We start from the raw sequence: 24,975 nt of genomic DNA on the forward strand, positions 1-24,975 counted from the left end.
CTCTTGCATTGTTTCAACACCGATTTTCCTCTTTGCTTTTGCTCTTAACCAGATTTGTATTTTTATTGTGAATGAAGTTCGCTGTTGAAGGCTTTCATTTCTGGAAATGAATTTGCTACAATTTTTCGCGCCTTTTCTTCAGATTTTCTAAATATTTCAAGTCCTTGAATTAACAATATTTTCATTTGCTTACCCACGGCAGCAGGAGATAACTTTGATACTTGATTCAAAGTGATGGTAAAAAATCCTTTCTAAACCAAGTAGCCTATCAAATTTTCAAATTTTAAATGTGTATAAGCTTTCATCTCAATTAGATTCAAAATTTTTTATAGATCTCAAAAGCATAAGTGATCAATTTTGCGCCAGTTTTGCTACCCAATAACTGTTAATATTTTTAAATTAAAAAATGTATAAGATATGTTAGGAAAGCATCTTTTAAACTAAAAATATATGTAAATTAGAATCTAGAACTCTATTTATGTATAGCCTTTGAAAAATACACACCCACCTCCTCAGTTAATTATTTAATTATTTATTATTGGGGGTATTCCCTTATACTATTCTTAAGTTTACGAGCCTCGTAAAAGAACTATAAAAATTTGTATGGAGCTCAGTTTACGCGCACCTCTTAAAACAACCACGTAAACTTCACTGTCGCCGGGGCCGAATATTTTATACTAAAATAATGAAAAAATATAAAGAAAAATAAATAAAAAATACGGCATTAACTTGGTTTATCTGTAAATTTTCGGGGTTCTTAATTATATTTTAGCTTTCTTTCGAGCTGACAGGCTGTTATAAAAAATATTACAAAATAAAAATTTATTCACAAGACCCCGGTTAACCTGTCAAACAGTTACTTTACGCACCTATTCACACATTTTCACAAGGAGGTATTCCCATAACAGGTTCGTATCATTGTGAGCTTTAAACAGTTTAAGCCTTTAACGAGTTTAAGGAAATGCCCCTTTTGGCACGTTTCTTTACTGCTCAAGCAGATTATTATCAAGAAGGAGAAGAATGTTAAAATTGAGAGAATTGCGCTCAAAGAGAGCAGCATGAAGAAAGAGTTAACAAACGCAAACTATCACAACCTAGCAAGTAAACAACTGGTCGGTGTTTATGACAATAGCTTTTCATATAACAAAAGTATTCACAAATACTTACCAAGATGCGTGTATGTGAGTATGCGGATAAACTGATAAATTTAAGCAATTAAGATGAAGATCCCTATAAAGCATTCTCCTGTTCAGTGTTGCCAGAACTTTTTGGGCCGACCGGCTAAATTGGCAAAAACCTACTAAAATGTTTCAACTAAAATTGACATGTTTTATTTAAAGAAATCACACGTAGAAATACTAGTAAATTTATTAAATAAATCACAAAAACAGAGACTGGTAAATTCATTACAAAATATTTTTTTTATTTTAGAAAAAATTGTGCCACCATATATTTAACATTTGCACTAGGTTACTTTTTGTCTTGAAAAATGGCTATACTAGTAGAAAGTATTGCACTTTTGCTTAGTCGGAGGGCAATACTTTGAGAAATGAACACGTAAATCTGTGAAAACCCTGAGTAAAATAGCGCAACATTATTTCGAGAAAGGAAATCACCATTCATTTATTATGTATATGTATATCGAAGTTTTTAAGTTTTAACAAGTAAACTATTTAATTTTATTTTGATGTTCATATATTCGAAACGTTCCTGTTTTTAAAGACCTGCTCACTCTCTGCACATGCCTGATATAATTATTCACAGGTAGTGTATTTCCAGTGAGTTTTTCTTTACATTTCTCATTAGTTATTTTCTAAGTGTTGCGAATTACATTTCACACTTAAATTGAAGACATTCATAACAAAAATTTTATGAAGAGATTCCTCTCCCTTCTTTGGAAAAAATACAGTGGCCCAAATACTATAAAGTGGGGCGCGACATTTTTGCAAGTTTTGACTATTTTTCCTTATTTTATTTAATGTTTATTATGTTTTATGAAAATATAGTTGATTACCTAACAAATACCATATAAATCCAAATTTCAGACTATGCAAAAATTATGAAAATTCTCAAAATATTAACAAAATTTTTAACTTTTTAATCAGCATCTTTAGAAAATTTTTTGTATGCAGTTTTATAGTCCATTAAATTTTAGTATTATTTGTTGCGATTTTGAAGTAGCTAGGACTTACCGTTGATGTTTGGCATTTTTTTTTTTTTTTAATGACGATGTTATTAATTTATGTTCGATAATATTTTATGAAAAAAATGCGGAACACCGTCAACAAAAAAAAAAGACAAAAACTAACGACAAGTGCCAGCTACTTTAAAATTGAACTTTATTCTACTAAAATTTTTAAAGATACTGCATAAAAAGTCAAAAATTTTGTTGAAAATATACAGAACTCTCATAAATTTTTACTTAAAGTTTAAATTAAAAAAATAGCATTAAACAAAAAAAAAACATTTCCAAAACTTGCTTATGTGTTTTTCGGAATAGAAAAAAACTGTCTTTTAATTTTATATAGCACAGTCCGACATGAAAATTTTCTAGGAGATAAGTCTAACCATTTCTAATAGATTTTGTGCCGCAAACTTTGTAAAAATTTAAACTTATATATTTGATTTTTGAGAAAGTAAGGCCTATGCAAAATCGACTATTTTTTTTTCTTGTAAAACGGCTAACAAATCGGCTGCCGGCTAAATCGATTTTTCTCCGGTTGTATTGCTATCGCAATCGGCTAAACTATCCGGAAAACGGATAAACCGTCAACACTGCTCCTAATTCATGATTATAAATATGGCAGTACCGCACAGCACTTTGACTTTTGTTGACATATGACAACGTATGTAAACTTGGCAGCATTGTTTTTTACCAAAAAGTTTGTTTACGTTCGCGCCGATTAGATTTTGTTTAAATTTTGTGTTTTTAGTTGGTTTTCATTAAAACACATAAATACTTTGTTCAAAATACTAATCAAGATTAAAATATAAACAATGAACAATTCTTCAGATGAATTGAATGCCACACAGGCGCTGGATCGCAAGCAGCGCCTAAAGGACTTGATGGAGACAAATAGAGCTATTCGTAAGTGCGACTACGAACAGATGTAAACAATTTTATAATGCGCTATTTTATTTATTTCTATGAATTTATGCTATTACCCATATTCAAACAATCTTGTGCTCACTTACGTATGCATGTACATATGCATATTTTATAAGATTTCATTTTATTTATTGGTGTAACGTAAGCGTCTGATCAAAAATGCTCCTTGCACTTGACTCACTGGTGTTTTAAGTTCAAAATAGTTGGTGTTTGATGTTTGGGAATGGACATTCATATGTATGTATGTATGTAGTTGAGCGCATAAAAATTCGATTGCGTTCGCTTGGCCATGTACACATGGAATACGGCACTCCGGTGAAACGATCCTTCGACTCGGCACCCATGGGTCGACAACAAAATGGAAGTACTCAGTGAAGAAAGACCTGTCTGCACTCGAGATTAACAACTCGCGCATGACTTTTGGCCCCGGCTCATAACCAAACAAGAACAAGAAGTTACTGCAGGGTATATCCGATTCTCGTACATTTCCTGCAAGACTGTTACAATCCAAAAAATCAAAAACTCGAGAAAAACAGCTTTAAAGTTTCGAATTTATGTACATATATCGCACGTTTAATAATATAGAGGTGTAACACAAAATTTCCGTTTTTAGAGGTTTCCTTATGTAATTAATAAGCTTGATAAGGAGAATATGTTCAGTCTAACAGATAACCAAACTTTACCATTTGCCTTTTTGTATACCAAATGTGTGAATTGATAAAACTTTGATTGCGTTTTCCTAAAAAATTTAAATTTTGGAATACTTCGTTGTATTATTAAACGTGCGATATATTCATATAATAACAATGAATACATATGTCTAATATTATTTTCTTCTATTAGCTACTTACTGGTAATCGGTACAGCTATGAAATTTTTACACAACATACAAGGGCAGGTAGCGCTCATTTCCGCATACTTAAAAGGATTTTGTTTTATTTTGTATTATGAGACTTGCAGCAAATTTGCGATATCAACTTACTAAGTCCATAACTGCACTATTGCCTTAAATATCAACAGCCACGAAATTCGTAGTTTAATTAATAAATCTACATGCTTCGTACCTACCTATAAATATCAAGCTCGTCGCAAGGCGCCGACCAAGTTTCTAGCCCAAATTTTCAAAGCATATTCTATTGGCGGCCACTGTGTTGTAGTGGTAAGCAGTGCGCGCTTCCACTGAGCTAGGTCTTGCTTCAAGCCTTAATCAAATCAACATCGCAAAAAATATAGAAAAAAGTGGTTTCTTAACAGCGGCCTCCTCGGCAGGCAATGACAAACCCCCTAGTGTATATCTGCCTTGAAAACAGCTTCTCATAGAAATACAATCGCCGTTCGGAGTCGACGTAAAACTGTATGCTTCTCCCCTTTGTGCGACAACATCATGGCGCACGCCGCAAATCAGAGGAGAAGCTCGGCCAAACACTAACATATGTGTAAGCGCCATTCTATTATTATTATTATTCTATTCATATGCCAAAAGACGGTGTTTCAGCTGGTCTTCTTTTTAGAAAAGTATTTAAAAATACGATTACACTCATACCTTGTTATATTGCCTTGATAGGTTCCGAAATGTTGACCGTAAAGCGAAACACCATATAAAGAGGTAGCCGATTTCAGACAAATACATATTAAAAGCATGAAACTGGTTCAATTTATCGAAAATATAGAAGTTAAATTCAAAATGAAGCCTAAAGTGAAGCATAAGTCACCTCACACCTCTTGTGATTAGATGACGGGTTACTTGTATCTTAACGCATCGGATATTCATTCAACTTTATCAACCAAATGAAGTTTTTATCGTTAGTTTATGGCGATAGAGCGATTTTCAGATGCATTCGGTCACAAGGAGCCGGCAATTTAAGCACAACAGGTACGAAGTTACTTATGCCCCTTTCAAAATAACTGACTAAAATCAGCAGTTCGTTTATGTTATTTTATGATAAACTATCTTAAAAAGAGTAAATCCAACTTTTCACGGTCCGGCCTTAAAAATTTTTTCCAATGTTTGTGGTTTTGCATTTCATTTAAGCTCATCTGGAAGTTATACGTAACACAAAAATTGACTCGTCTCTATTTCGTGCAACTTTTGCACTTCTTGATTCGTCGGGTCATTTCGGAGACTTTTCCATGTCCCGAAATCCCGGGATTACAGCTCCGGGATCCCGATATTTGTACTGATTCATTTACAGAATGAAAAAATGTTGAAATCGAAAAAAAAATCATTTGACATGAAACACGAGAAATACAGAACACCAAAATTTGGATTCAAAGTGAACTTCAGCCCTTGGAAGTGAATTTCAGGACATGCCTGAATAACTGTACTTGTTCAAATATTTTGTGCAAGAACTGTGTAGTAACGAAAAATCTGGTAGCAATTGAAAACACAACAAGCTTTTACAGTGTAGCGGAGTTGTTCGTCATTATACTTTGTTGGCCTTTTTTGGAAAAGGATTTCTGCAAATATGAGTAAATGTTTTTGACAAGTAATATAGATATTTTAGAATGAAAATATTTAAACATCAAATTACGTACTCTTTCACTAAGGGACATTATGCTCCCCTAAGACCAAATGTGGTGACAATGAATCTGTGTGGTTTGAAAGAGGCGAACCTACTGTAAAATGCAAAAAGTTGTGATGAAGTCGAAATCCCGAAAAAATCTCGGTATCACGGGATTATAATTTTTGAATCCCGAAATTACGGGATTGTTAAAGTGCTTCGGGATTGAATGCCCTAGTTCTGGTACAAAGGTTTTCCAAACAAAAAACGCCCTTCCCAACTTTCATAGTGAAAAGCTCTTTTGACACAAAGCACTTGAATGCCATTTTGATCGGAGTGGTCAAGGTACTGCCGTGCAATTCAATTCAGGTCTGAGATCCTAGGTTCGAGTCCTCGGACAGCGGAATATTTTCTCCTTTTTCATTCAATTTTTTATTCAATAGTCTCCTTTAATTTTTAGAAACTTAACTTAACTTTCTTTTTTAAATTAAATTTTATGCATGAAAAATAAAAATATAATTTTTTAATTGAATTTAATTTTAGAAACATTGGTGGAAAAATAAATAGGGACACGACAGTTTAATAAATTTTTCCCATTCATTATTTAATACTTATAACTTTTTATTAACTTTCTAATCAGATTTTTTAGAATTGTTTCAGTATTTCAGTATTCAGCCTATTAAATTTTAGTAGAATAAAGTGCAAGTTTTAAGTTGCTGAAAAATCGCGTTGATTTTTTATCATTTTTATTCTGAATGTATTATGCACTTTTTTCCATACAAAAAACACATTAGAACAGACTTTGTATGAAAGAAAATGTGTTAAAAAAATTTGCCAAAAATCAACGCGGTTTTTGAGCAACTTAAAACTTACACTTCACTAAAATTTAATGGGCTATAAAACTACATACTCCAAAAAATTCTAAAAAATCTGATTAAAAAGTTGAAAATTGCAGAATTTTTATAGTTTTTGCAAAAAGTTTGAAATATGAATTTATATGGTTATGGTAGATAATGACCGATAATTTTATAAAAAAAATAATAAATATTAAATAAATGAAAGAAAAATAGGCAAAATTTGAAAAAAATTTCGTTATTTTTATTCGTTATTTAAAAAAAAAAAAATATTTCTTAATTTTTTTAACTTTATTTAATTTTTGGGAAATATATTTATTTTGATTTAATTTAAAAAAAGTTATTTTAAATATTATTTAGCTTTTAGAAACGTATCTCTTTAATTTTTTTTAATTTTTTCTTTTTTCATATTTTTTTTTTAATTTTTAGTTTTTAGTTAGTTTAGTTTAGTTTAGGAAATCGGTATATATTTTTTTAAATTTCATTAATTTTTTGGAAAACTTATTGCTAAAAGATGCTAAGACCTCCTCGCTAGCAAATCTTTCAATTAGTCTTTCGGAGAAGGAGCTTTCAAGATAACTGCCAAAATTGGCAATCGTTTTACGAAACTGTTGTTGCTATTTTTGTCCTGCCATTTATTGAATATTAAAATATAATTTTTTCAACTAAAGTTGTGGGCAAACTACAAGTGCAATCTTATTCAACATAGATACATTTTTTCTTTTCGAAGTTTTTAAAATCACCAAAAGCGCATTGATAATACAAAGTGTATTTCCACTGCTGTGTGTTTGATATTCTTGTGTCCATTTTATAACCACCATCAATCATTGGCATTTTGGCCAATTCCCATTTGCTTTATGAAAGCGTATAGTGTAAAGGAAAATTTAGCAATCTGAAAAAGACAATAGCATCCATTACATTTGCTTACAATAATTTTCGAAACTTATAAAACATACTGAAACATTCGTAGCCATATTGATAGTAAATAACTTCATGGCTTTTATTTCAATTGACCTTTGAGAGTGATGCATAAAATAAATGATCGCTTTACGAAAACATCGATCCTGATCCACCCAATTGCAATGAAAAATGTCATCGGGCAATTTCTCGCTCTCCGTCATTAATTGTGTGGCGTAATAGCAACATGGTGACGTCTGCAGTAAAACGCACAGCAGGTACACTGTCGCGGAGATTTGTGTGCTTAGATCAGCAAAAATGAATATATTTATCATAGTGACACACAAAATTGAAGCAAATATCAAAAATTGCGTAAATATTGTTTTCGAAATAACCGGTTCCACTACCGCTACCAACCTAATAAATATATATAAAAAAGTCATATGCAGTTGCTTTTCTCGTGCATATATGTAAAACATTTACTCACTCTAAAATCTGCTGATGCGTGACAATGCAATCTACGAGCTCTTCCATCTTATCTTCGCTACTCATCTCAGCGTCCGTGCCCAATTGTTGAACTCGGCGGCGTAAAAGCTGCAAATGCGCCCGTATAACGTAGATATACACTGCTCCATATGTATCGTTTAAGGCCTGATAGTATAATGAGAAAAAGAAGAAGAACACATCAACCACGGATTGCGCTAAGAAATCTATTCGGGAACGATTCCAGTCCAAAAAAGGTATCCAAAAGCCAAACGGCACTCCACCTTTTATCACATTAGGCATCAATGAAAACAACATGTAACACATGTACGCTATAAAAACAGCTGAAATCATTCTGTTTCCCATAAGCGCAGATCTACGTATTAGGGCTACATCTTCTGGCTTCTTGTACCGTGCATCCATAGCTGCCAATGTGGGTTCAATACTGCGCAATCGATTCAAGGATAGCGCCATGATTATAATTTTTGGTGGCATACCAAGTACATTCAGACCGGCCTGTATGCCGTTGAGGAAACGCATCGTTCCTATATCGTGTCTCGCATATTGGATGATGGAGCCAACCACGCAAACTATTGGTAAAATGAAAATTATGGATCCATTGAGAAGTATTGACCAAATGTAGTAAAGCGGGCCAGTATCTTTTGGGGGATTTGAACCCAAGATAGTATAACTCTTGAAGAGGTAAAAGAATGCATCACTTGAACGAAAATTAGCTATTCCGCGTCCTGTTAGCAACTCAAACATTTTTTTCCTCTAATTAACCGCCAATGGTGCGAATGAGAGATTTGAAATTCTGAAAATGTTGGAAATCCACTGCGAAATGGGATTTTATATTACGAATATAATATAAAACTGTGTAAGCCATGGGCGCCAACAAAAAGGCTGAAAGGCCCGAAAATAATTTAAAAACAAGTAATTTAAAACGAAAGTTTTTAAAGATGAGCTTTTGTTAGTGATAAATATAAAAGAGAAAAAATCGAAATGCATTACCACCTAACGGCTAAATTTTTTTCGAGTTTTTTCTTCCTAAATATTAAACACATCGGACCATAAATACAATCCGTACTATTTCCAGACCTGGGCCACCTATCGCGCAAATTTTTATGGATTTATTCCTCTTCATGTAATTAAAATTTGTACGTTCCAAATATGAACCAAATCGCACGATATATATGGATTTTCCAAATATTTCGATTTCTGCGCCACCTATCGGGCAAAATTCCTTTTCGAGTAAATAATAAACATGCCAAATATAAAAAAACTAATGCGGCTCTGTAGAGTAACATTGAGCATAACCTTCAGCTCCGTTAAGATTAGGCAAGACCTCTCTGCGCCTTTATAGACCTAACAAGGTTTTAGAACAACGATGGCCAGAGAGACTTTTGCCCGCGGGCAAGGCGGTGCCCATCAGCGTTTAAAAAAAAGGCGATTCACTTTTCAATTTCATTTTTCAATTTGAAGCTGGTAAGTGTAATAAGAGCTGGTCTAGCGCTGAACAAGGGCAGGACAAAGAACCTCTCTGGGAAGACATTAAAAGCCCTAGCGTCATTATGCCTGTTCTTTTATATGGTCAAGAAACTTGGACGATACCGAACTAGGATGAGAAGGCTTTCGACACTTAAGTACATATGAACTATTTTACGTAAGATCTATGGCCCTGTTCTCGAGTGCGACGGATACCGAAAAAGATGGAATGACGAGCTTTTTAAAAACAGTGAAGCGCATAAAAATGCAACGGTTGTTGGCAAGGCCTAAGTGCTCGCACTAAGAGCACACAATCATGCTCAGCAAACAGTTCTTAAGACGTGAGCACCCACTTCCGCAAAGTCGGTGTCGCCACCTGGCCACGTCAGAGGGAATCTCTACGTACTGATGGACAGCAATTGGACCCGCTATTGTATAGACAGACAAGCCATACGGACATTTATAGAGAGACCGTCACACAGTCCCATAAACAAAATTTTAATAAAATAAAAGTGCTTGGAATATTTAAGTAATATAAATTTTTGCAAAGCTAACATAGTACCTTTAATAGATTTGTAAGTTGAATTTACCAACTATCCTTTTTATTAACAGTATAGGGCGCTAAAGTAAGAAAATTTTTATTTTTTTTTTATTACTTTGAAACTTAATAGTTTTATTTACGTACAAAAAAAAAAACAGAAATAATTTTTGGTAAATGTTTCTTATTTTAAAAGTAGTTTGTGCTAACGAAAACTTTTGCGATGTTTTTATTGGAATTCCCAAAATTGCAAAAGTTTGGTGGAGTGAAATAAAAAAAAATTGTTTAAGGCTGCGTTATTTTTTATTTCCTTTTTTGGTACGTTTTGTAGTGCTTTAATAGTATTTGTGAGGAAGTTTTCGATCTTTTTGCCGGAACTGTAAATATTATTTGCATTTTTTAAGCCATATTTCTCAAGTTTCAGAAAAAAAAAGAGCCAAGCTTATGAGTATCGCCAAAATTGCAAAGAAAAAAAAAATATGGTGTTAAACTTTTTTTAATACTATAAAAAATTAAGCTAGTTTTGATGTAGTGCATAATTTTTATTAAATAGCGACAAAAAATAACAAACAAATTGGAAGTATTCAGACAGGTTCTGCAATTCACTCCCGAGTGAATTTCAACAAAACTCACCTTGAATCCAATATTCAGGCCTCTGTGTTTACTTGACGCGTTTTATTTCCACTTTCTTTCGGATTCCAGAACCTGCCTGTAAAATTCGGAAAGTGAAACACAAATCCCAAAATACGGATTCAAGGCGAGTTTTGTTGAAATTCACTCGGAAGTGAATTGCAAAACCTGCCTGATTACTTCCATTTTTTTTTTTATTAAGCAAACTGAGACAAATTTTTATTTATGATCCCTTTTAAAGAAAATATTAAATTATAAATTTTCTTCAATAACTAAAATCAATAAGGGCGGTAGTCATTTCCTGATACTAAATGAAACAAAATGGTAATATTAAAAAACGCAAAAAACCCACTGAATTCAAAATGGTGCATTTTTCACATATCTAGTGGTGGCTCGCCATTTCGCGAGTAAGCCAGCGATTGGTAGTGTTGTCAACTACGCTAGGCGCGCTCTAAAGATAAAAATTTTAGAGTCTTATATCTATCTATGTAGTTATCCATGTAGAACACTTTGAGGCGCAAAACCTTTTTTTTTGTATCCTCAGCTCTTGATTTCGCAGATAAACCATGGATTCTCATTGCAAAATTGCGTTATTGATTAAAATTTACAAAGAGGAAACTTTTGCAAAACGGGCGTGCACATAAATATGTATGTATATATAGTACATATGAACTATTATATTGAGTAGGAGTATTTCAAACAAGTAGACTAAATTCCTGGCGCCCTTTAATTAACTGAAGATAAAGTTGCTTTAAACATTATATTTACGTACATAAACAATGTATGTACATATGTATATATAGATGTAAAAACATACACACGTGCGAGTTTTATTCGAATTACTTGCGAGGAACAGATGCAGTGCACCAATCTTTTACTAATATACATATATACATATCGAGCCCTAACCGCCAAAATGACGTAAGCGACATTTTTTCAAAATTTTCTTTTTGATGCAGAAATATTCCTAGAGCATCTAGATGCATTTCTGCATCAAAAAAGAAAATTTTGAAAAAAGTGTCGCTTACGATATTTTGGCGATTAGGGCTCGATATATTGGGGGGTCTCTAAATCTATTAACATTAAAGTCCTTTAGTTTGGACGCAAACCATTCACGAAAATTTCAAAATTAAAAAAAAATAATAAGAATCGCTACCAAGATTTGAAAAAAATGATTTTTAAAATTGGGTTTAACTCAGCGAGTTTGTGAATTTGTATGAATAAGTTCCAATAATATGATAACCAAAATTTGAAGCCAAAACTTTTGGGATTGTATCTAACTTGTGGGATTAAAATCCTGGTAATAATCCCTAATAATTTGTTTTGAATTTTGAAAATTTCGTGGATGTCTTTATTTTCTTCGTAAACGGGTGCCTTATACCGATATTTAGATCAGCGATGCCCACTCTTGAGGCAAATTCCCCCAGATTCCTCAAAAATATCCCCCTATTTGCAATGATATTCCCCAAAAATATCTTTTACTATTTAAGTCACTTCATTCTCATTTTTAAGGGCAGTTTTTTCTAATACTATATATAAAACTGACAATTCTAAGTACTTTTCATAAAACACATATGTCAAATATATACAGACATAATCGGGCATGGATGGATTATTCCTTAGTCAGATACTTCTTGCATTTTTATAATTATCTACAAGACGCACCAAAATTAAGAGAAGTTTTATTTTTAAATAGTTGTTTTGTAAGTAAAATTGTCTCCAAGGTATCTATGTTAAGCCTATTTCTGATTGGAGTTTTCATGCCGTGAAAATGCATTTTTTTTTTAATTGAAATTCCATTATTTAAACTACAACATATTTAACCGAATAACTTTTGTTTTATTTTACTAAGAAAGTATTAAACTAAGAACGTATGGAATATTTTTTGACGATTGATTAAACTTAAAAAAAAAATCAGTGCTAAATACATGTGAGTCGATTCGACAAATAATTATTAAACAGTGGTTTTGTTAAACAAAACTAAGTTGTTTTTTTAGATACTACTACCTAACCGTATATAAACCTCATACTTTGTTTTTTTCAACCACCCTCAGTTTTCCTTAAAAATTGACTGGTATTTTGTTTACCAAAGTGTGCTCCTGATAAATTAACGTTAAATTATTATTGACATTAAAACGGTATTTTTTGCGATTGTGGTTTCTACACATCGTAAGAAGATGCCCCCAGAGTGTATGTATGTAAGTAAATAATCCTTTTGGTATATCTCGCGATGCCAAAATAAAAGAGGGAAATTTGTAGACAATGGCACTCAATCACCTATACGTCCGGTGCTGACATTATATTTTGCATTTTGGTACCAGGGAAAATGGAGTCCAAATATGTTAGCTGACTACTGTTTGACACTAAAAAGAGATATACCTGATTTTAAATATTCCCGAAGATCCTCAATAAAATTAAAATTCGGCCAAACATCTTACAAAAATATAGCAGGCAAATATTTATGTATTTACATACCTATTACATTTTCTATTCACAGAAACTCGCTTAACAGTACAAAGTGTCGAAGATACACTCAATGAACTATCTAACGTTGTAAAAAGGTCCGATCTGATTCATGGCGAGGGGAGCGTCACTGATCGAGCAGAGCACACCAGTGAGGTGATGCGAGATGTACAATTGCTCAAAATGAATCACGAGCTGATGTCCAAAGTTTTTCAACAGAGCTCCCTAATGGGATCTTTCAGCGAACAAATCTATCAGAATGCCATTGTAAGATCACAGTCCTAAATATGTACTTGCATCACATTTCAAATATCTCATACAAATTTCATTTTCAGCGCCAAACTGTCGCCACGCAAGGCGATGATGATTGGAAGCCCTTCACAGAGATCGCATGTTCCATAGCTCGCATGGCACGCGCGAAATCCACAATGCTGGGCGCGTATAAGGTTGAGGTAAAAGAACGCATTGTTAAGGAACGACAGCAACGCAAGAAAGCAGAACAGGTAGGTGGCTAACAAGGCAATATAAATTGATATAAAGGTTTGAACAATTTTAAATCAATCTAGTAGCACATTTCCAATGAATGCGGTTAGCATTAGTAAAAATTTTAATTAGTGAGAAAATCGCAATATTTTTATTTTTTTTTGTATTAAAGCGTGTTAATTATGTTCCGGAACGATATTAACGCAATTCTGCGGCGACAAAAGGTACGGTGACAGTGGTGGTCATATTATAATCCACAAAATATATAAGTTACTTTAGGCACATTCAGAAACTTTGACAGCATACACGCGGAGAAAAGAAAATTTATTGCATTTTGAATTTTTAGTAGTGAAATTTATACTGAGTTAACAGAACACCATTCTACCGTTAAGCTTTTGTGAAAAATGGCCTATTTGTTGCTCTTTACAGGCGGAAGAAAAACGTCCAGAGCGCGTCGATAAACTGCAGCGCCAGGACAAGGGTGCCAAAAAGTTGAATATTGTGCATAAACAATTGGTTCGAATGTTCAAAAGTAATGGCGGCCAACCCATACCCTACTATCAACTAATTATCGATCCGAAAAATTTTATGAATACCGTTGAGAACGCATTTCAAATAGCCTTTCTGGTGCGCGACAATTGCCTTGCGATCGAAACAGGCGAAGACAATTATCCGCATGTACGTCTGGTACGCAGCGAAGAGGTGAACACCGTCAAAGAGACCACACAAGCAATTTGCACGCTAAATGTGGAAAAGTGCCGGGTAAGCACAAATTTGCTAATGCAAAGTAGAAATGAAAACATTGGTTTTTTTTTTAGGAAATGATTGTTTTTTACGAAATTCAACAACCTTTGCTTGTAATAGAAAATAGCGAAGGCGAATAAGAAAACTGTTGAACCGAATGCTTGACGTATTTGTAGGGGAACAACATCAATGCCAGAACAAAGTACAATTACAATGAATTACTATTGATTATTTGTTTTTAATAAGAATATCTTTTTATATACTATTTTTGAAACAAAGCGTGAGAATTTCATATTTTTACATACACATTTTTTGTTACAATTTTGTCAGCCAGCCAACCATTATGGCAAACACACACATTCTACCTCGCTAGTGTCCATATAAAAAAATACCTGATTTTCCTACTCCATATTCGCATACAATGAGCTCATTACAAAAAAAAAATATTCAGCATTTGATACAGCGCCATTTTGAAAACGCTTTTCACTTCAGTACGACGCATAAATTTATAATGCCGAAATGAAATAAAAAATGCAATGTGGACATTACGACAGAAGAAAATACTTAAATTTTACTACAAATCTGTTTTTTACCAATAGCTTAATTTAGATATCGAGTTGGTCAGAAAGAGGTTTAATGAATTTCAGCCGCCAATGCACAGTGGTTCAAAACTGGAATTTAGTGTTCATAATTCACTGGAGACTTCATTTTTCACTCAATTTGTTAATTTTAAATTTTTATTTTTATTTGCAAAAGACCAGTTGAGCCCGATTTTTGAATTTTGGTTTGTTTGTATTAAATTTTTTTAATGGAAAGTGCAAAAAAGGAAGCAATTGTGAAGAAAATATACTCTCTTGTTCCAGTTAATAAATTTTACATAATAAAAACGTAAAAATATGAAATGTTATACAAAAATTTTCACCAAAATTAAAATAAAAAATTTTGAGTTTCTAGAAAAATTTTGGGTATGCAGCTTTATAGATCAATAAATTTTAATATAATATCGCGTTGATTATCAATATTATTTAGCTAACATTTCGAGCAAATGTGCATTGCTAAATGAGAAATAGAAGCGTTTGTTATATTATTACAAATGAACGCGGCTTGCACTTTATTATACTAAAACTTAATGATCTATAAAACCGCATAGCCAAAATGTTTATAAAAACCCAAAAAAAATAAATAAATAATTTTTGTGAACATTTTTTATAACATTTCAGATTTTAATTTTTTTTTTTTTTTGGGAGGTGTAGAGTCCTCGGTTTGCTTTCAACTAGTTTTTATTACGTAAGATTTATTAACTGGAACAGGAGAGTCGATTTTCTTCAAAATTGCTACTTTTTATATACTTTGCACTAAAAAATTCTATACAAACAAACAAAAATTAAAATATCGAGCTCAACTTAAAAAAAAAATAACAAATTGGGCGAGAAATGAAGGCTCCAGTGAATTATGAACACTAAATGCCAATTTTTAACCACTGTACGACGGTCCTTCACGGCGATTTCTTGTTTGTTTGCTTTATATCAAATAGGCAACAATTGATCAATTTGCGTACAGTATTCACTTATTTTAATAATAAAATCAAATATTCTTAGCTTTTCTACAATTTATCCCTCTTGTCCAAAGTCTTCAGTGAACTTGCGCAGCTTTACTAGATCATCATCGTTCACAGTGGGTTTGGTGCGAGACAAGGACTTCAGCATGTCACGCTAAAAATATAAAAAATATTTATTTTGTTAAACAACAAACAACGAACAAATAAAAGACTCTTTAAGTTGTACCATAGTAACTGGAGGCTCAAATAATTTATCACTGGGCACATCCATCCAAGACATTTCAGTTGCGCCTTCATCGCCTGGTGAACACGGCACCAACAGGTCATCAACTACCTCTTCTTTATTTGTTGGTGATGGACCGGTTACTCGCTAATAAAATATAAAAGCAAAGAATTAAAAGCCGAAATTTCAATTGGTAAGAAATTAAGAAGCTTACTTTAAAATGGGTGGCGGTTTGCACTTTGCGCACTGGTTCCATGAGTGCGTCACGAACAACTATTGAAATATCAGCGCCGGAGTAGCTGCAAATGACATTTAATTCAGTTCCAAGTTGCACCATAAGTAATGCATACTTACCCATCGGTTTTCGATGCCAGCACTTTAAGATCGGCCTCAGTTAGCACATGAGTGGTATTGCCTAAATGTATTTTAAACATTACCAGACGTGCCTGTGCTTCCGGCAACGGAATGTATATACGTTTTTCGAATCGTCGCCGTATAGCTGAGTCCAACACCCATGGTATATTGGTGGCGCCCAATACGAGAATACCATCGGTGTCGTTGCCTACACCTTGCATTTGCACCAAAAACTCTGTTTTGATACGACGCACGCTGTCATTCTCGTTGTCCGAACGCGCCGAGCACATAGAATCGATTTCGTCAATAAAAATGATAGATGGTTTATGTTGACGTGCTAACTCGAAGAGATTCTTGACCAACTTCTCAGATTCACCTAACCATTTAGACATCAAATCCGAACTGGACACGGAAAAGAAAGTTGAATTGTTTGCCTCAGTCGCGACAGCCTTGGCAAGATATGATTTGCCAGTACCAGGTGGGCCGAAGAGCAGAATGCCCTTCCAGGGTATGCGTTTACCAGTAAAAAGATGTGGAAACTTAATTGGCAGGATAACCGCTTCTTTTAGAGCCTCTTTTGCAGCATCTAGGCCAGCTACATCGGACCACTTCACATGCGGCTTTTCAATGACTATAGCTCCTTCTAATTTAGCTTGCAGTTTTTTCTTTTCAGGATCTTCACCATCTGAATCGCTATCGTCCTTTTTGTCTTTGTCATCCCTAAAATATTTTAGAAGTTGGTTAGAAAGAGTTCGTAAGTTCATTTCAAAAATATGTTTCCTACTTGGTACTGGATTCGCCTTCTTTTACAGGCTTCTTTTTGCCTTTCTTCAAATACTCCTTAAGTTTTTCAGCACGGTCCAAGTACTGTAGACACTTGGCTCTTATCGAATCCTTGGCCTTCTCGCCTTGTGCTTCGTCTAAAAAGATGTGTAATGAAAATATATCTTATCCGAATTATTAAAAATATATGTATTTACACTTGATAGCATGCAGAAAATATTCAACACCATGCTCATACAGACGCAACGCTTCCGCATAATTTTTGTTGCGATCTTCCTCCGTCGCTTTGGTCACCAAGTCGATAGCTTTTTGCAAAGTTGTGCCCGAGGCCATGCTTGTCGCGTCACTAAGTTGTTCATAAAATAATAACGCATTAAATGTGAAGGTAAACACATATGTAAGTACATAGGTAGATACGCTATGAATCTTTCTTGTTTTTCCAACTATAAATGTCCTGCCCAGCTGACATCTCCGATAAAATGATGTCACTTATAAAGTTATAATCACTGCGGTATGTACAAAAAAAAAATGGTGCAGGCAAAATCGATTTCGTAGGTTAAGTTTTTCATTTTTTGTTTACTTTCGAGTGGTATAAGCGATCTGAATTATTTTTTAAAGCAAATATCAACGTAAATTTATAAAAATAAAAGTCAATAGTTCGCAACATTAAACTCGATATAACAAACAAATTTAAGGAATGACTAATCCACGCACAGAGTTCTCATAAATTTTTTCGCAGTCATTGCAGTTGATCATTTTGATGCCTGTATCTAGGTATGGCCACAGAGATTCGATTCGCATATCAATTTAACTTTTTATTTCCTTACCTTTTATTTTGTATTACAACAAATCCAAGAAAAAGTTATTTTATAATAAAAAGACGTAGATTTTCCTTAAATTAATGCCTCCAGTTGAATTTTCGCTATTTCGTACTTTTTCTTATCGCCTACCATTCGTTGCGCATTTGACATTTGTTGCATTGTTGTTTTTCATCACTTGGTTCGTGACGATTTCGTTTTGCGATACTGTTCGCTTCTTCCTTTTTATTCTTCTAACGCCAGGGTTGCTTTTTCTTGGTTTAAGATGGCGAAAGGAAGAAAATTGCCAAACCGATTGGCGGGATTGATGTGTGACTGCACATGCAACTGCTTTCTGAAGTTTCGCAATTTGAAAGCCTTTTGAAATATATTGCCTTATACCGCCTACACAGAAAGAAGTTGCGCGCAGAAATATTTTGCCTTACCCTGTTTCACCCGAAAAAAATGCACCCGGAAATTTTTATCCCGTCCATACCAAAAGTGAAAAGTGAAAAGGTTCGGGGAAAATGAAACTCATGATCAGGCTGATCGTTTCAATAGAGTGGGTGTAATAGCTCAAGTGATTTCGGTCAATAACTTTTAAAAATAGAAGCCTCCGCGGTCTGGGGTGTTCACTCTTACACCCCTCATACCTATGGTGAAATCATTGTTGCGCCATGCCTCATACCCGGTATTTTCCGATTAAGAGTACACTGTATCGAAATTTTCCCAAAATCTGTGTAAAACGCAGTTTCAAAAAAAATGTACTATAATCAAAGAACCTAGACTTACGTTTCGATTATTTTTACAAATCCAAATATTGGGCATTCAAATGGCTGTAATTGATATCGATCTGATCTGGCCACTTTTGATCAGTTATGTTTTGCTCCCCAATTTCGTAAATTTTTGGTTTTTGTTCACATGTAAAGAAAAAGGGAACAAGCAAGCTTTGCCAACAATTGAGGTTGATGATAAATTAAAAACAAAAATGACGGAAAGATAAATAACAAGTGAATACTTTGGGACTCTTTGGAGGAGGAAGGGCATCAATAACAAGTGATTTTAATTGGCATGCTCATGTAAGTTATTAACTTGTTCACACATTGTTCAGTCTTAGTATTATATAATAATCCCCGCTGGTATTTTTTTCTTTAAGCTGAAAATTATATATATTATAAGCTGAACTATTATCAAAATGAGCAAGGAATACGATGTTTATAGGGATAGTCCACTACGATATTTAGGTGAGTATGTATGCTTGCGTACCTTACTTATTCATGGTGCTCTGTATGATGCAATAAAGACTGCAACATGGCGCTCTGGTATGCAACGATTTCACAACAGCCATAAAACTATTAACAATCCACCAATTCTTCCAAGAACCTTATCTAGTACCTATAATAATAGTATTTGATGTATTTTGAAAATAATTTTTTTTCTGTAAACTATTGAACTAAATAAATAAGATTTCTTGACAAATTTGATTTGGAGAAAAACGAGTTTGGGCGTTGTGCCATCTTGAGTGCCATTTTTCGTTTCTGAGGCAAGGGGTGGCGGAAATTTGATGCAAATTTCACCACCTCAACATATCGGAAGAATCCACCAATAAATAATAGCATTTTATACCACAACAATTAATTTTTAAACTACGCTTCATCAGGTTATTCCAATGAGGTCGGCGAAGCCTTCCGTCCGCTTATACATCGCAATTTAGTTCGTGCGTCCTACTTACTCGCCACTGCTTATGTCTGCGCTGATGCCATTGACAAATCGGTGAAAGAACATCAACGTGGAAGTAGCGCTAAACAAATAGCTATCGTTACCGGCGATGTATTTACATGGCAAATGGTAGCCTCAGTCTTCATTCCTGGCGTTACAATAAACAGGTGTTTATAAATTACGGAAGAACACCCATGTACTGATCTAGGTATCTAATAAATTTGTTTTTTTTTTTTTGTTGCAGAATTACATGGTTAACTGGTTATCTCATGCGCAAAGCCGACGTTAGAAAAGCCTTTAGAAAAATAACGCCCACCGCTATTGGTTTGTGTTCAATTCCATTAATTATTGGCCCAATAGACAAATTTACTGATAAGCTCATGGATGCTACCTACAGGAAATGGTTCTAATAGAACATGAAACGCTTTATTTTTTAATTGGTAGAGGTGCAATTTAATGCTTGCGTATTTTACTATTACGCACGTTGTTATAGCGAATGTTCTATTTAATAGTGTTATATATATACATACTTACATATATGTATGTAGATTCGTAAGAAAATTGTTTAAATAAAAGCAAAATATTGCAAAAAACGGAGCACAATTAAATACACGATCCTTTTTAAATAAAATTTAAGCCGTTATACAGTTTCAAGTCTCAAGTCTCTAGCTCATCGGGAAGTTGGTTTAAATATTTGTGCAAGATTTGATTACACACAGGTGAAACATAATAAAAGCTTTTAAAAATGCAAAATCTCCGACATTTATTAAGGTATTGAACATTTTTGAAATACGACAAAAACCCCTCAATTTTGCCAGTTTACGAGTCATATATGTATGTAATTCTGTCCGTTACAAATAACTGAAGTAGAATTGAGGCCATGAGAGCAGAAGTGGCGTAACCCACAATTTTTTTCTTGTACTTAAATTCTTAAAATAGTTTCAAATGTAACAAATCTTAAATTAGAGGTCGATTATTACTTATTTTGATGATAGGTTATGTAAGCGACCGTCATTTTAAAATTTATCTCATTTAAGACTATTTTAAGTAGGGAAACACACAAAAAAAAATTCGGGTTAGGCCACTTCTGCTCTCATGGCCTCAATTAGAGGTATGCTAAGCGGTAAGATAATAACAGCTTCAGGTAGTTTGGTCTTGAAAATAGGCAAAATTCGACGAGTTCCACGTAGCGGCATTTTGGAAAAAAAAACACAAAAAATTGCGACATTTTAATAACTGCCTAAATGCATACATACATACATACAGTAGACCTTTATTAAAATATCGCTATGCACATTTTCAACTCTTCATAAACAAAAGACTGGTACTCTGGGGTTTAAGGCCAGGCCAAGAATTTTTATTTTAAATTTACTTACTATGCGAGGGATTAAGTAGCCGTATTATCTTCTATTCTATATGAATATTTATAACACAACTTAATCGAAAAAAAACATTAAAACTACTCTCTCCATTCTTACTTTCGGTTAAATATTGAACGGATGAGTTAATCAATATTGTGTCAAGTTACCGATCTACCATAGAAAAAAAAATTATCTAAAATAATTCAAGATCACTTTGAAACTGTACTGCAAACTTGCACTTTGTAAATCAATCAATTCACTCAACGAACTGTAACAAGCTGTGAAAAATATTCAGTCAAATCCAAATTTCAAATTTATTTTTTATTGAAAATTTTTAAGCTGAAAACCGTTTTATATATAAAAATTTGCATAAAAGGAAATAATTAAAATTAAATCAATAAAACTACTTGCAAAATATGTCCTCGATACGCATGGCAAATTGGCTAACTGGATCTCTGCGGAGATTTGGTAATGTGAAAAAATTGCAACAAGTCTATCGGAGGTTTTACGCTGATGATTCGCGTGTAACGGTAAGGTCAACTGTTTAAAGCCATTTCGAAAGCATCAGATCGCATTGCACTTGAAAACACTTGTTGTTACGCAATGCTGATTTTTTGTGTGATTTATTCCAGAAAGGACTTGTGATTGGACTGTATCAGAAGGAGGGTGAGAAAGAACCAAAGCTAACATCAAGCGGGGAGAAATTCGATGATCGTGTACAGGGCAAAGTATCGGAATTAATCAAAGAGTAAGTTTTTATCTTCATAGAATTTAACTGGTAGCCTGTAAACTAATTTCCCAATTTTCGGATGATCGCGATCCTAGAACGAATCTGTCCGGAAAATTGGGCAGGGGGAAAGTATTTAACAATATTGATCAGGAGTTTCGGTCTATAGCAGTGATCGGTGTTGGACGTGAGGGCGCCGGTTTCAATGAGTTGGAAATGTTGGACGAAGGCATGGTAAGTAATGAAACTATCCATACACTCGCAATATTATAAAATATTATAAAAGGCTTTAAATTTAAAAAACTGTAAACTTTGACAGCAAAGAAAGTTAAAAAAAATCTTTAGTAAATATGACAATTAAAATTTTACGAATATGCCGTCATTGAAAAAATTATTTGACAGAAAAATCTTTCCATTCATAAAAAAAAATCTGTAATGTAATCAAAATTGCACTACCGTATCCTAATTTTGAGTAACTAAAAAGCTATAGTTACGATTTGCGTTTCGATGCCCAAAAAATGTGTCCAATTTGAAAAACGATTAATTTTTTAAATGATTTTCTGCAATCACGTACCACTTCGCGATAATTTAGGAAAATGTTCGGGTCGCCGCTGGTGTCGGTGCCCGCAGCCTACAGATGCAAGGTTGTTCAGAGGTCTTCGTCGATTCCATGGAGTACCCCGAACAAGCTGCCGAAGGTAGTGCTCTAGCGATATGGCGTTATCAGGACAACAAAAGGAAAAAAGACCGAACCGGGACTCCCAAATTGGAACTGTACGACTCACCCGACATAGACGCTTGGACGCGTGGTCTCTTCAAAGCTGAAGCACAAAATCTTGCTCGGCGTCTAAGTGATGGTCCAGCTAATCAAATGACACCCACCGCATTTGCACAAGCGACTGTGGATGCATTGTGCCCTTGTGGTGTCACTGTGGAGATTCGTACAATGGAGTGGATCGAACAACAACATCTCAATTCGTTTTTAATGATTGCAAAGGGTTCATGTGAGCCACCTGTGCTGCTAGAGATTAGCTATTGCGGCACAGCGCCGGAAGAAAAGCCAATCTTGTTGTTGGGCAAGGGTATGACATTCAATAGGTAAGATGCAAAATTATTTAGAATTATCAGAGGGTATTATAAATTAAATAGCATTAATGAATAAAAATATTAAAAATAAAAAAATAAAATAAAAAAAAAATTCTATAATTGAATAAAAAATTAAATACAAAAACGAAGATAAATTTTTGACGAAAAAAATAAATAAAAAACTAAAATAAACTTTAGAAACATGAATTTAAACAAAAAATAAATAAAATGAAAATTGGTAATTACAAGTTGTTACAGAATAAGTAATTCACGAAACTGTTTTAAGAATTTTTCTAACACCCTCAAATTCTCAACTTATTCTTAAAAAACCATTTTCGTATGACTCCCGCACTAAACAATTTTTAGTTCGATTACTTTTTTTTTTTTTTTTTGATAAGGCTTAAGAAAGAACAATATTGGTACTATTGAGAGAAATAATAAGTTTTATGAGGACAATTTTATAATAATTTTTGGAACCTGAAATTTGCGCCATTTTTTATTTTTTCCACATTTACTTTTTTGTTTTTTGCCAAACATTTTTTATTCCAAAAATTTACTAACAAAACGTATTATATCTTTAAATACATAGTATAAATATTCTTCTTCGAAGCCATCTTAAAACTTCAAATTGGGTAAAAAATAACCGGGCAAGTCCTGTAAAAATGTTTTTTTTTAAGAATAAGTTCAGAATTTGAGGAGTGTAACAAAATATTTAAACCAGCTCTACGACCTGTACTGTACTTAAAAAGTTTATGGTCAGTGTAACACCGTGTTATTATGAAAAAATTATTTAGTTCACTAATTGATTATCAATTATTTTTAGCGGTGGTATCTGCTTGCGCACTTGCAAGGGTATGGATGAGTATCGTGGCGCCATGGCCGGTGCTGCGGTTGTGGTTGCATCCATTCGTGCCGCCGCTGCTCTATCGCTACCTATCAATATTTCTGCTGTCATACCACTTTGCGAGAATATGCCTTCGGGTATGGCTTGCAAACCAGGTGACGTAGTCACGTTGCTCAACGGCAAATCATTGGCAATAAGTGTAAGCATGAAATTGAATCCAAACCATTGAAATATTCTCGTATTTAACACCATGTTGTTTATAGGATACGGATAAGGCGGGTGTTGTCGTGATGGCGGATCCATTGATCTATGCTCAGACCACCTACAAACCTCGACTTGTGGTCGACGTTGCTACGCTGGGTATAGGCGTTAAGAAAGCTTTGGGTGGTGGTGCAACAGGCATATTTTCCAACTCGCACTACATTTGGAAGCAATTTCAAAAAGCTGGCTCACTAACAGGCGATCGCATGTGGCGCTTACCACTTTGGAACTACTACAAGTACCTGGTAACAAGTGAGTACACATTAATCGAGCGATCACTCATGTGTGTTTGGATTGATTAATTTTTCAATGTTTTTTGTTTTTTTTTTTGTAGACAATGTTAGTTTTGACGTCTGCAATACTGGTAAAGGACCAGCTTCATCCTGCCTAGCGGCTGCCATTTTGCATGTAAGCAATGATGTTTTCTATCAGGTGGCTTATTTTATCTTTATTTTTCCCCCTTCTCTCTATTTTCTTTGCACAGCAATTTGTTCCCTGTGTGGACTGGGCGCATTTAGATATTCGAGGCGTTGGAATGCTGACAAAATATGGCACCTTGCCGTATTTGCTGAAGGATCGTATGACGGGTCGCCCAACACGCACCATGATACAGTTCCTATACCAAATGGCCTGTCCCGAGCAACAGAAGCAGTAGTGGAAGTAAGCGCACGAACGACTATGTTTCTACTCAACCCTCACTGCCCTGATACGCCTAACAGGCCCCCCCCCCCCCCCCAAGATGAAGTGTATTTGTATATGAAGATGTGTAGTAGTGTCCTGAGGCCAAAATTATCTCTGTGTTTTAATTGTTTCTTTCTTAGTGATTCTAAATGGCGATGTTTATATATTTTTGATTATTTCTGTGACATGTTCTACTCAATGCAAATACATATATATTAAATATGATTTGTATTAAAAAATGACGCTTTCGTATTTTATTTCTGTATAGCATTGTACATTGTATAAATGTTGGGTAAATAATTTTATGGAAATTGATCAAAGATAATCATAATAGGTAGAAAAGTTAGACATGATATTTAAAATAAATTATGTGCTGGATTTACATACACATTTT

General features: G+C 34.0%; 5 protein-coding genes across 5 annotated transcripts; 3 read left to right on the forward strand and 2 right to left on the reverse strand.

Annotated features, from left to right (window-relative positions):
• Positions 1–2,857: 2,857 nt before the first annotated feature.
• On the forward strand, positions 2,858–14,645 carry LOC118753182 (EP300-interacting inhibitor of differentiation 3-like). Its single transcript, XM_036488053.1, has 5 exons — positions 2,858–3,088; positions 12,995–13,227; positions 13,296–13,463; positions 13,873–14,205; positions 14,262–14,645. Exons 1-5 carry the CDS (start codon positions 2,998–3,000, stop codon positions 14,325–14,327), a joined length of 891 nt encoding a protein of 296 aa, XP_036343946.1. The 5' UTR covers positions 2,858–2,997; the 3' UTR covers positions 14,328–14,645.
• Positions 7,007–9,265, reverse strand: LOC118753181 (odorant receptor 7a-like). The gene is made up of 3 exons (XM_036488052.1): positions 7,849–9,265; positions 7,421–7,778; positions 7,007–7,356 (listed from the first exon to the last, which is right to left on the reverse strand). Exons 1-3 carry the CDS (start codon positions 8,607–8,609, stop codon positions 7,285–7,287), a joined length of 1,191 nt encoding a protein of 396 aa, XP_036343945.1. The 5' UTR covers positions 8,610–9,265; the 3' UTR covers positions 7,007–7,284.
• A 1,046-nt stretch (positions 14,646–15,691) lies between the features above and the next one.
• LOC118753183 (vacuolar protein sorting-associated protein 4B-like) lies at positions 15,692–18,116 on the reverse strand. The gene is made up of 7 exons (XM_036488054.1): positions 17,933–18,116; positions 17,303–17,451; positions 17,107–17,242; positions 16,323–17,042; positions 16,183–16,267; positions 15,972–16,115; positions 15,692–15,899 (listed from the first exon to the last, which is right to left on the reverse strand). Exons 2-7 carry the CDS (start codon positions 17,436–17,438, stop codon positions 15,798–15,800), a joined length of 1,323 nt encoding a protein of 440 aa, XP_036343947.1. The 5' UTR covers positions 17,439–17,451; positions 17,933–18,116; the 3' UTR covers positions 15,692–15,797.
• A 650-nt stretch (positions 18,117–18,766) lies between these two features.
• On the forward strand, positions 18,767–20,225 carry LOC118753184 (mitochondrial fission process protein 1-like). The gene is made up of 4 exons (XM_036488055.1): positions 18,767–18,981; positions 19,059–19,146; positions 19,563–19,788; positions 19,866–20,225. The coding sequence occupies exons 2-4, from the start codon at positions 19,098–19,100 to the stop codon at positions 20,029–20,031; spliced, it is 441 nt and encodes a 146-aa protein (XP_036343948.1). The 5' UTR covers positions 18,767–18,981; positions 19,059–19,097; the 3' UTR covers positions 20,032–20,225.
• Positions 20,226–21,376: 1,151 nt separating this feature from the next.
• On the forward strand, positions 21,377–24,768 carry LOC118753185 (cytosol aminopeptidase-like). Its single transcript, XM_036488056.1, has 8 exons — positions 21,377–21,512; positions 21,615–21,730; positions 21,808–21,943; positions 22,302–22,807; positions 23,619–23,838; positions 23,903–24,152; positions 24,235–24,308; positions 24,385–24,768. Exons 1-8 carry the CDS (start codon positions 21,399–21,401, stop codon positions 24,553–24,555), a joined length of 1,587 nt encoding a protein of 528 aa, XP_036343949.1. The 5' UTR covers positions 21,377–21,398; the 3' UTR covers positions 24,556–24,768.
• Positions 24,769–24,975: the final 207 nt, after the last annotated feature.

This window comes from Rhagoletis pomonella, unplaced genomic scaffold (assembly GCF_013731165.1).
Source record: "Rhagoletis pomonella isolate Grant_MI unplaced genomic scaffold, Rhpom_1.0 Rhpom_scaffold_02167, whole genome shotgun sequence".
Lineage (NCBI taxonomy): Eukaryota > Metazoa > Arthropoda > Insecta > Diptera > Tephritidae > Rhagoletis > Rhagoletis pomonella.